The 13,482-nt window shown below is 36.6% G+C and overlaps 1 protein-coding gene across 1 annotated transcript in view; it reads left to right on the top strand.

Moving 5' to 3' along the window:
- Positions 1–10,892, top strand: part of LOC115215494 — a 13,363-nt gene extending 2,471 nt beyond the window's left edge. The window contains exons 2-3 of the mRNA XM_029784660.2: positions 2,721–2,888; positions 10,701–10,892. Coding sequence (XP_029640520.1) covers positions 2,721–2,888; positions 10,701–10,769 — 237 coding nt within the window. The 3' untranslated portion in view covers positions 10,770–10,892. The remainder of the gene's footprint in view (positions 1–2,720; positions 2,889–10,700) is intronic.
- Positions 10,893–13,482: the final 2,590 nt, after the last annotated feature.

Below are 13,482 nucleotides of genomic sequence, written 5' to 3'. Positions count from 1 at the left end.
TTATAAGCAAAAAAATATTCAAAGGAAATTCATTATCTTTCCCACTTTTCTGCTGTTCGTATACTGGGCTGATTTTAAATAATCTTTCTCTACCGATTTTTTCTCTCCAATGTTGTACTGGTTTTCTGCTTTATGATCATAAGACTGACTCAGCAACGATAGAACTACTTTATTTATGTAGAGTGACTCCAATATGTATGAATCTAGAATACTGAGGTTTGTTTTCTTCTGTATACAATCTTCTATAAGCGGCTAGATTTATTAGTGGTTGCTTTTCACAGCCATACATATTTTAACGGTTTCCGTCTTATTCATCTGGTCAAATACGGTTTTCCAGGTGTGCAAATAACTGGCTGCACATTATTGACGCTGTATATGCTCTTTTATTCTTTTACTTGTTTCAGTCAGTTGACTGCGGGCATGCTAGAGTACCGCCTTGAAGGGGTTTAGTCGACGAAATCGACCCCAGGACTTAGTCTTTGTAAGCCTAGTACTTATTCTATCAGTCTCTTTTGCCGAACCGTTAGGTTACAGGAACATAAACACACTAGCATCGGTTGTTAAGTGATGACAAACACAGACACATACACACATAAATACATACATACATACATACATACATACATAAATACACACACACATGCATACATATATATACGACGGGCTTCTTTCTGTTTCTGCCGACCAAATCCACTCACAAATCTTTAGAAGACACTTGCCTAAGGTGCCACTGGTCTCGGAAACTGGGGGTTGGGAAAGCAAGCTTCTTACCACACAGTTGTCTGTAGGTATGTTATAGGCATATAATTTTGAGGAGTATGGTGTTTTTGCTTTTGTGCTTTAGAATGGTTTTCTTCTCCAGCATCCAGTCAGGTGTTAATCTTGGCCGGCTCAGTAATTCATTAAATACACCTATTATGCGTTTATGAGTTTTCAGCCCGAAGTTGGGGACCATGTCTATTCCTGTTGTTTTCCAATATTAGCAATTCGCAATGTGATGGAATAAGTACCAGTTAAGCACTGGGGTCGATTTAATCGACTAGCCCACGCCCGCAAGAAATCTTAGGCCTTGTGCCTATAGTAGAAAGAATTATTATTTTTACGAAGGTAGTGAGATGGCAAGGTTCTTCCAGCACCAGATAAAATGCTAGAAAACATTTCTTACGCCTTTACGTTCCGCTGTGGTCAACTTTGCCTTTCATCCTTTCTTAGTTAATAAAATAAGTACCAACTGAGCACTGGGGATCGATTTCAACTAGGCCCCTCCACCAAATTTCAGACCCTGTGCCTATTATTATAATCATTATTATTATTATTATAGCTTTAGAAAAAATATAAAAATCTTATAATGCTTGAAGGTTATTCCTATTCGTCTATGCTGTATGTAAAATAAAATCAAATTTCTCCAACGCAACTCTTACTAAATTACTGGTATAATTATTTTTTTGTAGCTAAACTATTGTTAAATATATTAGACACTATTCTTTCTCCCCTAACGAAAGAAAACAGATGAACCCATCACAAATATACAATGTAGATCTAATTGTTCGTCCTGTATGTAAGGCTTGGTATTGTTTGCTTATAATAAGAATATGCTTCATATATATGTATTAATTAATATTTTTATATCGCTTTTGGAACAATGACTGTCGAAGTACACAAGAAGTTATAAACAATCCCTTCTTATTTCTTTAAAGCCCACAAGGGGCTAAACACAGAGAGGACAAATAAGGACAGACAAAGGGATTAAGTCGATTATATTGACCCCAGTGCGTAACATATACTTATTTAATCGACCCCGAAAGGATGAAAGGCAAAGTCGCCCTCGGCGTAATTTGAACTCAGAACGTAGTTGCAGACGAACTACCGATAAGCATTTCGCCCGGTGTGCTAACGATTCTGCCAGCTCGCCGTCTTTATAAACAATCCTTTCTGCTATAGGCACAAGGCCTGAAATTGGGGGTGGAGTGGGGTGGAGTGGGGGCAGTTGATTACACAGACCCTAGTACTTAATTGATCGACCCCGAAAGGATGAAAGGCAAAGTCAACCTCGGCGGAATTTTAAATAACGCTAAGCATTTCGCCTGGTATGCTCACGATTACTGCTAGTTCACCGCCTTCGCAAAAGCTATAACTAATAATATGTAAATATTCGACTGAAAAACTCTTTTAGATCGAAAAAGCTGAAGGTTACTCGTGCATTCAACTTTTTCTGTCCCAAAGGGTTTTACGACCCAGTATTTATTTACATGCTACTATTTATAAGTTCATGTATGCTTCGACACGCATTATTTCAAAAAAGAATTATTTCGCGTTCTCTCGAATGTTTATAAATTCTTATGTCATCAAAAATATATTTATGGCCTAGCGGTTAGGGTGTTGCACTCACGATCGCGAGATTGTGGCTTCAATTCCTGGACCGAGTGGTACGTTGTGTTCTTGAGCAAAAGGCTTCATTTCATGTTGCTCTGCGCTCAATTTTACGCCGGACGCGTGGTACACAGTGCATATGTTCAAACCAACGTCGTTTCGATGGGGGAATTGAGATAATGTGCGGCACGAAGATTTGATCACTATAAACAAATCATTTGTGCAGGTCGTTCGACAAAAGCTGAATGTTCATACGTCGTCTTCCACACACACACACACACACACACACACACACAACATACATTTTCCCGTAATATTTTCAATATTTATGTTAATACATATGTTTACAGAATATGAACAATCTAATCTTCAAACTGATGCTGATATCTTTGGTCCTCTTCGTTGGATCTGAAGCAGTTCCGCCGAATTGCACCTCGAGATGTATTGTGACAAAGTGCTCGGAAAACTTTAGCCTTACTTGCCAAAATAATTGCAGATGTGAATGCTTGAGGGCAAAGGTAAGTAGCGAAGCTTCAAACGTATTACATTAACATAATTGTCAAATCTATTAAACACTGACTACATAATTGTCCATGTGACTGAATAAAAGCCATCAAAAGTGCTGACAATAGCAAAACTTTAAAGAGAATGTCCTTCCACAGAAAAAGGATTCTGTGCAACCCGGTACTACTTGCAGAAAGTACCCTCTTACTTTATTTCCTCAAGATATGCTTTCTCAATAGTGGGAGTTATGGCAACGAAATTATTTAAGAAAGCAGAGGTAAGGGCTTTTCCTCTTCGACTATACTCTTATCAAGTGTTTCAGTCAAAATTCAAGAGAAAGGTTAGGGCAGATACAAAATGCTTATGTCTAGTAAATTTACTGAAAAGTGAGTGACAGTGGCGAGTATGCTTTTGTAGAATAGGCCATGGAGCGAAGTGGTAAAGTACTTAGAAATGTATGTGCTCCGGAATCGTGTAGATTTCCATGATTATCTATGACCAATTCTCTCCATCTCTCCACCTTTCTCTTTTCTCTCTCTGTCTCTCTCTCTGTTTTTCTCTCTCCTTTTCTCTCCCTCCTCCTTCTTTCTCTGCATCTATCTATCTATCTATCTATCTATCTATCTATATATCTATCTATCTATCTATCTATCTATCTATCTATCTATCTATCTATCTATCTATCTATCTATCTATCTATCTATATATATATATATATATATATATATATATATTTAATGTAGGATAAAATGGGTTTTTTTTTCGAAAAAATTTTTTATCAATGGCCAGCATATTAAAAAATACCTTTAAAGGTTACATTTATAAACAACTAATAAATAAGTGGGGTACTTAATTGTGCTCATGACTTAGTGTTTGCTTCTTCCATGGGTATGAGTAAGTATCTCATTTATTTATTTACCACATTTATCACTGACGAAGGGCGGGTTCTTACGAGCTAACCCTGAAATTGGTCCGATTTGATAATAATGGATTTTTTAGAAATTTCTGTCGACCTTTTTTTAGTAGCGTGCGTATGCGAAAAATTATAATGGTTATGGACAATGTGTCTAATTTCGGCATATTTGCCCCTACTTATTAGTTGTATATTCTCTCTCTCTCTCTCTCTTTTACTCTTTTACTTGTTTCAGTCATTTGACTGCGGCCATGCTGGAGCACCGCCTTTAGTCGAGCAAATCGGCCCCGGGACTTATTCTTTGTAAGCCCAGTACTTATTCTATCGGTCTCTTTTGTCGAACCGCTAAGTGACGGGGACGTAAACACACCAGCATCGGTTGTCAAGCAATGCTAAGGGGACAAACACAGACACACAAACATATACACACACACTTATATATATATACATATATACGACAGGCTTCTTTCAGTTTCCGTCTACCAAATCCACTCACAAGGCATTGGTCGGCCCGGGGCTATAGCAGAAGACACTTGCCCAAGATGCCACGCAGTGGGACTGAACCGGGAACCATGTGGTTGGTTAGCAAGCTACTTACCACACAGCCACTCCTGCGCCTATATATATATATATATAATATATATATATATATATATCGTGACGTATTTTTGCCATTTCAATATGGCTAACCCCTAAGGGTGGATGCTACTGTAGTTTTTAGCCCCAGGAGGACACACTCCTCCAGCTGGCCATAGACACACTTTCTGTGTCCTGTCAGTATTTGCAAAGGGAAGTCAACCTTCCGTCTTCAACTTATGATACACACGGACTCGAGTTTCGAGGTATTGACCTCTCGTCAGCGTGTGACAATCATAGTTGTCGCCGAGAATTAGATTTCCTTCACAAATACTTATACTTTTTCCAGCGTCCACTGTCGCTGATATTGAAAAAGTGAAATCAAACAATGATAAATATCAGAGTTAGTTATATACAGTAGCGGTAACACATCGTGACGTATTTTTGCCATTTCAATATGGCTAACCCCTAAGGGTTATATATATATATATATTATATATATATATATATATATATATATATATATATATATATATATATATATATATATATATATATATATATATAAGAAAAAAGGTTTGAAAATGCAATTTTTCTTCAACAGGTATTTGTGGAAAGACTGGCCGTACTTATATTTGGATTTTTCATAGATATGTGATTCCAGGTAGGCCATCACCAGGTTTGCATAGGTAGGTGCAACTTTCGTACCCATTGCAGTACCTGAGACCTGTCTGTAAGTGTTGTTGTGGAAATACATGAAGTTGTTTTGCAGAATAAATTTGAGGCCCTCAATTATGAATTCTTTTTTAATTCTTTCTGGGATCAAAACAACTTCATGTATTTCCACAACAACACTTACAGACAGGTCTCAGGTACTGCAATGGGTACGAAAGTTGCACCTACCTATGCAAACCTGGTGATGGCCTACCTGGAATCACATATCTATGAAAAATCCAAATATAAGTACGGCCAGTCTTTCCACAAATACCTGTTGAAGAAAAATTGCATTTTCAAACCTTTTTTCTTATATAATCCCACTCGTGCGGTGCCCCACAACTCAACTTTTTTATATATATATAAACATCACACGAGTCCCGAAAATGCCACCCAAATCACAACAAGCAGAATCTTTAATGAACCAAAATATCCTAAAAGAATTACAAGAAATCTCCTCGAAACTTTCAACCATAATAAACAATGTCGAACAATCGCACTTATACCTAAATGGACTCATGGAGGCCAAAACAACCAATCAAATCCCTGACATCATCCCAACACTGCAAAACCTAATGAAATCCATAGAGACGGCAGTGCTCCCAAAGCAGGAGCAAACTAAAGACTGCTTCTCAATTAAAAGCTCTCTTAACAACACCTGGAGTAAAAATCTCAAAGCGCGTAAGTTTGCCTTCTGGAATTTCATAAAAAATAACAACAAAGCTGACATTTATGAAAAGTGGCTCAACTCCACCCCTATCATCCTACCCAGAAAACTACAAATAAAACCCATCCAAAATGAACCAGAAAACCAAAAAACCTCAGGGAGAAACTAGCTTTTGAAAAATTCAAGACGGAAGTAGAACTCTTGCGGCTCAGAGCCAACGCCAGTGAAGAAAAATCCAAGACCCTTGACAATGAAATGCAGATTGAAATCTCAAAACACTGTGAAGGAGCACTCCTTGATGAAACCACCAAACTCTGGAGAAAAAACTGCGAGGATGAAGAAATAACATCCCTCCAGCGAATGGAAAAAAACAGCTGGTTCACCAATTATGAAACAGAGTTCACAAAGGAACACCTTTCTAGCAACCCATATTTTAAAATATCTACTTCAACTCACACCCCTCGCCAAAAACAAAGAAAACCAACCACAAAACACCGAACACACACCACCCCTAACATCGACAACAACAACAACAGAACTTACAGACAGCACCACAATCCCATCAAAAGAACCGAGACACCCATCATCACACGACAAAACTTTACCAGACAACGTAGACCCCAACCCACACAAGAACCGTTCCAGATTCGGAGATCCTACCCATCACTTAGAAACCCATCTCTGAACTATGATTGTAGATTCCAACCCAAACCGCTCCTAACTCAGAGTTCTCCCCCAACATATAGGGATTCACTTCTAAACCATGAATATAGTTTCCAACCCACTCTAAGGAACCAACATTACACCCAGGACAAACAACCCAAACCCTGGAATAACCAAAACTTTTCCAGGAGGCCACACCAACAACCCAGACCCTAGAACAACCAAAACCTCCTCAACAGACAACATAGCAACGGGGGACAGAATCACAACAACCAAAACCTCTTCAACAGACATGTCAACGGGGGACAGAATCACATACAGCAAAATACCACAAATAGAAGAACCCCCAGGATTCCTTTTTTAGGCAAGGGCATCAGTTTCCACGACACCAGATGGTAGATACCAACCCCGAAAAACCAAAAATAGTGAATCTTTCTAACCTAAACCTGTCGACACCACAAATAAAAATCCTTTCAAGAGGACTAAAATTCACCCCAACTCCGCAATACCCTAACCTGAGGGAAATACAGGATGACATCTCGCACTTCTGCAGAAAATTACGCCTCACAGAGGAATTTTTTGACAGGAAAACTAATAATATCGACGATTCAATGGTCTGTAACAAAAGCAACTATAATCCCATAAAAGGCAAAAACAAAACCTTAGACAAATTTTGCGATTACATCTCCAACTTCCCTTATGGTGAACTCCCACAACCTAAACTGAAACCCAACACCAGTAAAAGAGAATGGGAAATCATCCATACGCTACGAGACAATCATGACGTCACAATAAAGGAAGCTGATAAGGGTAGTACGGTCGTTGTTATGAATACTGAGCAATATAAAAACTCTGTATCTCTCCTTTTAGAGGATACCGCATACTACGAAAGAGTAGTCGACTACCAGCAATCCAAAACAATGACCAATCTGAAGGCACTCATTTACCAACACCGGAATGACTTGACAGCAAAGGAATGCGACTACATTACTAAATTTAATTGCAAAACCAGCACACTCTATGGGCTTCCAAAAATACACAAGAGTCAAATTATCACAGAAGCTTGCAAAAAGTCCACTTCAACCTGCATCACTATACCACATCCCACTGATCTCAAACTGAGACCAATAGTGGCAGGCCCAAGTTGTGAAACACACAGACTTAGCAACTTTATAGATATCATCTTAAAGCCAATACTGAAACACATTCCAAGTATTGTAAGAGATGACCTGGACCTATTAAACCATCTCCCCAAACATGCCGATAAAGACACCTTAATCGTTTCTTTTGATGTTATTAATCTTTACACCACAATCCCACATGAATTTGGACTGGAAGCCATAAATTCTGGCTGGATAAATATCCCAATGAGATCCCGGAAAGAATTAAAAAAGAATTCATAATTGAGGGCCTCAAATTTATTCTGCAAAACAACTTCATGTATTTCCACAACAACACTTACAGACAGGTCTCAGGTACTGCAATGGGTACGAAAGTTGCACCTACCTATGCAAACCTGGTGATGGCCTACCTGGAATCACATATCTATGAAAAATCCAAATATAAGTACGGCCAGTCTTTCCACAAATACCTGTTGAAGAAAAATTGCATTTTCAAACCTTTTTTCTTATATAATCCCACTCGTGCGGTGCCCCACAACTCAACTTTTTTATATATATATATATATCCTTGTTTCAAAAAAATTATCAGTGGCCAGCATGACAAATATGCCGAGAAATAGACTTTAAATCGTCAATAACCAAATATAATTTGTCACTAAAAGCACGTGTGCTGCAAAATTTCTATTTGAATATATTTGGGGTACTTAAGTGTACACATGGCTTTATGTATGCTTGTTCCATGTGTGCAAGTAAGTATTTCATTTATTTCTTAACGTATTTGCCGCTGATAACGTGAAAATTCTTTATGAATTAACTCAGAAATCGGACCGATTCGTTGATAACGGGATTTGTTTAGAAATTTCTGTCAGCTAACTTCGAGACGCGTGCTTTTAGTATTGAATTATATGTCGTTATTAACCATTTAAAGTCTATTTCTCGGCATAGGAATATTTTTCTTTTGCCCTTATTTATGAGCTATATATACGAGCAAAACGCCCCCCCCGTCCAATGGACGGTGCTGAGTTGTCAAACATTTAAACCAAATTTTCTCAAAACAACTTGTCCGAGAGTCCCATAGTCCTCCCCTTTGAGAAACACTGATTTAGCCTAAATTTGAGACACCATCAAAAGAAGAAATAAAGATAGACTATTTTCTATTCCAAGAAAAAACGATTTTACAAATGCACGTTCCCATGGCTTTATCGATCGCATTCTCACTTGGAATCGATTTTTGTAATTTTTTCAAGACTTATACACGCCCTGATACCGTCGGTATCTACATATCAAATTTGAGCGCAATCGGATGGAGGATGCCCGAGATCCTAGAAGACATACACACACAGAAAGAACGCATTTTATATAATAGATATTTCCAAGACACATCACGCAAATGTTCTGGGGCGCATCATCAGTAATATTCCTTATTCCTGTGAAGGAGTCATAAGAGATTTTGAGTCTTTCAGCATCAGACCTCACACTCGCCCGGTTGACCCAGTCGAAGATGAAGAAATCTCAGCCTGTATCCCCGCCTTCTCAATCTAAAGTCACCTAATGACATTCTCTGCAGCTTCAGCGTTGGAATTTACGGCAGACCTCTTTGCTGCATCAAAATACAGCGGTTTATAATCTGTTTTGGTGAATTAAACAAATTATTGATCTTCTACTATTTAAATTACTGGTTTGATATATTTTGTGCTATAATGTATGTATGGGTGTGTTTGTGTGCGCGCGCGCGCGTGCTTGTTAATATTCATATATGAATGCATATTTGCGCTGATGTGTTTTTGATTATTCACATAACATGCATGTGTTTATATATTGCTGCCAAGTTAATGTTATTGAAATAGAGCCGCCATCATGAAAATAACACTTTATAAAATGCCCACGTCTGAAACAATAAAAGAAATATTTATTAACACACAGTCCACAAATCCAGCCTCTATAAAACACAAAGGCTAGAATCTCTCTATATTAACGAAATTGTTTACAGAACAATAAAGACTTAGGGAGAAACATACAGATCAGCCTCTTCACCTAACTAAATCCTTGTTTGAACCTCGAAGCAGGAGAGAAACAATTTTCTATACTAACAACATCGTTACATGCCCAAGTAATGACCCCCACCTTGCAAATAAAAATAGCAAATACCCTAAATAAAAGCAACAACACGTAATGAAATTAACCTGCTAACACATACCACCTACTTACTTTCTTTTGTGAACCTCTAAAAAAATTTAATTACAACAAAGTTGACATACTGCAGGAGTGGCCGTGGGATAAGACGCTTGCTTTCCAAACACATGGTTCAAAGTTCAATCCCACTGCGTGGCACCTTGGGCAAATGTTTTCTACTATAGTCTCGGGCCAACCAAAGAAAGCCTTGTGAGTGGATTTGTTAGATGGAAATTGGAAGAATCCCATCGTATGTACACACACACACGCACACACACACACATATATATATATATATGTATGTATGTATGTATGTATTTGTGTGTCTGTGCTTGTCCTCACACCATCACTTGACAACTGATGTTGGCGTGTTTACGTCCCCGTAACTTGGCGGTTCGGCGAAAGAAACCGACAGAATAAGTACTAGACTTACAAAGAATAAGTCCTGGGTTTGATTTGTTCGACTAATGCCAGTGCTCCAGTATGGCCGCAGTCAAATTACTGAAACAAGTAAAAGAATAAAAGAATACCAAGTTATTAAGGTCCTGAATACTGTACTTTCTGCCTTTCATTTTAAATTGCCAAAACAAAGAATTAAATCTAATAAAACAAAAAATAACTAAGCTGCTAACACAACCAGTGCCTACCAAACAAAGCGACTAAACATACACACTTGCTGTCAGAGCTCTATATATATAAATAAATTCTAAACAATATTCCCAAATTTAATCGATAAAAATTTCTTCTCAAACACCTCACCATAACAACTCACCCTAAAACCTAATTACCACCCCTCTCAAACCCACAGACATAAGGAAGCCCTGAACTCAACATAGGCAAAATAAACCCAAGATTAACTCCTAATGCATCGCTGTCCGATGATGGCGTAAATGGCTGAAACCTCGAAGTCACTGTCAACAACATTCTTGTTTAAAAATAAACTTGCGCTCTACAAAATTATAGAGTAACCCCCCTATATATAACTTTTTTTTCTTTTCAGAATATCAGATTCAACGAAAAGTTATACTGTTCTGATGTCCCAAAGCAGACAACCAACAGTTCAACATGATTTTACAAGTGCTCTGAGAAATTGTTTTCTAATATTATTGAAAATAACAAAATGAAAAGCATTGCGCTCTTCGTTTCTCCTTTAAATTCGGAATAAAATGTAACCACGTTATCAGCTTTTTTGCGTCACAGACTTTATTTCTATAAAATGTTTTACCTGTGTCATCATATTAGCATTTAAACATTGCAAGTTCGAGTGTTATTTGCTGAGATTTTAGAAAAAGGTTAAATTTGGCAATAGTCGATGCGAACTGTTGTTTCTGGATTTTGGTTAAATTCTAACTTTTATTCTACTTCCTTATATTTTAGCATTCATATCTTCTATATACAACTTCTTGTTCAACATCGTGTTATATACATACATCCATATATATATATAATATATATATATATATATATATATATATATATATATATAATTATATATATATATATATATATCCATGTATTTTTCCATATATTTTTCTACATTCATCTATTTGTATTCAGTTCACGTTATGTTATAAGGGTGTTTTATCGATGCACTCTTAAGGGAGAAAAATCCAATATAGAAGTATCGGCAATAAATTATTGTAGCATGTACAAAGAGGAAGATAACAATAGTTATTTCTAATGATAAATTGTTATAAAATAGATAAAGATATATTTATGAGGGAGATTTCAAAAGCGTAGCGCTAAAATGATATTATATATTGCTGAATTTCTACTTATAAGCCTGGAAAAGTAAATTGTAAATATACATATATATATATATATATATATAATATATATATATATATATATATATATATATGAAAGCTAACAAGAGCACAAAGTTATAGACTAAATGTTGGAACAGAAAATTAGATTTTAGTTTGCAGAGAGATCAATGGCTAACCAGTGATACAATTAAATGTAGACTAAGTAATCAAAATAAAGAAGTAATCGATCACATCATTTACAGCGGTCAGTCTTGACAATCACAGAAAAATGCCAGACATCATGCAATACATAACTATATCTAGTCAGTGATAACTATATATTTGCACATGAAAACTGGGTTTAAGTTGTGTAACTGCGCAATAAATTCAGTCCTATTAATGTTTAAAAATTCAATAAAGAAATATTAAGGTAATCCATCGCTATTCAAAACTATCTCTTACACGACAGATGTAGCGAATGAAATATATCACAAATAAACTACAAAGCTCAATTAATTCGTATATTATATTTTTAACGCAATTGCAAACACTAATAATCGATTTCAAGTATTTCTGTATATGAACGCCAAATAGCGATCAAATATTCTTGGCGGCAAAGAAACAATATACAGGAAATTAAATAAGACTTCAATTCTAATCATAATTCTAATTATACATTTATCAAAGTATAAACTATAAAAAGGCAAGGAAAACATTCACAAATTTTACCAACTCAGTATATCCCCCACACTTTGACGATAACTCCATGGCGATCAGAAATCTGTAATATTGTTATAGGTACAACCTAAAACCTAGTCCTTGTCTTCGGGGCCCGTACACACGTCAGATCTGAGCAGAGTCTGAGTATTTACAAGCTACAAGTATAACTCATTAAAATTCTGCGTATAATACCTAAAACGGTATTATACACATAATAATTTCAAATCGCATGTAAACATGGCCACCTCAATGTACATAAACACTCACTTCGAACAAGCTCTTAATACTTGCTTACCTATATTCTGTTTCGTTTCTGCCACTCCTACCATTACAACGCAGGATATCTGTAAATAATATAGGTAAAGGGAAACTAATTATTAGTCTTATCGATGGAATCACATTATAAAGATATTTCATACATATTTCGATTTCATGCTTTGAGAACAGATGTTGTATTCCTGGCGATTTGTATTGTAAATTATACTTCAGCAGTTATTATAGTTATAAGTTGTTCATACTCTATCGATAAAGAATAGTTCTTACTATTGATCTGTAGTAAAGATGGAAGATAGGCAGAATTGTTAGTGTTGGTGAAAAATATCTTTCAGTATTTCTTTTGACATCATGAGTGTAACGCCCTTCGCCAAGTCAACATTGATTTTTCTCGTTTTGCGGTCGATAAAGCAAAGTACCATTCAAATACCGGAGTTGATATAATCTACCATTCCTCCTCCTTTCAAATTTCAAACCAATATTAGAACCAGTTACTGACTTACGGTTAAATAATACTTTATATATATATTGTTAGATTTGTATAAGCGTGAAGTATGAATTGTCAATGTGTTAAATATTGGGTTGGCAACTAAGTTCCCGCTGTTTTTTTAAATTTAAATTTTTTAAAAGGTTTAATAAAAAATAACAACTAATTAATCAATAATGTATTCACCCTTGTTGCTTACAACTTCTTCCCAATGTTCAACAAAATTTTCAATACCTCATTGGTAGAAATCACCCGATTTTGTCTCGAAAAATTGAGCCAACAAAGCTCTCAATTCTGCATCAGTATTGGACGAAACTCCACGCATAGCATTTGAAAGAGATTGAAAGAGGTAGAAATCCGTTGGTGCCAAATCAGGAGAGTATGGTAGGTGTGGCACCACTTCTCATCCATGCGTTTGAATGGTTTCCTCGGTCATATTGGCGATATGAGGGCGGGCGTTGTCGTGCAACAGAACTCCATGCTGCCGATTAGGACTTTTCTCTTGAATAGCCGTGCTGTGTCGTTCCATCTGTTGGACATAGAATTCCACGTTG

The sequence above is a fragment of the Octopus sinensis genome, linkage group LG1 (assembly GCF_006345805.1).
Source record: "Octopus sinensis linkage group LG1, ASM634580v1, whole genome shotgun sequence".
NCBI lineage: Eukaryota > Metazoa > Mollusca > Cephalopoda > Octopoda > Octopodidae > Octopus > Octopus sinensis.
Note: the sequence above shows the minus strand (reverse complement) of the source record. Positions and strands in the feature narration are given on the sequence as shown.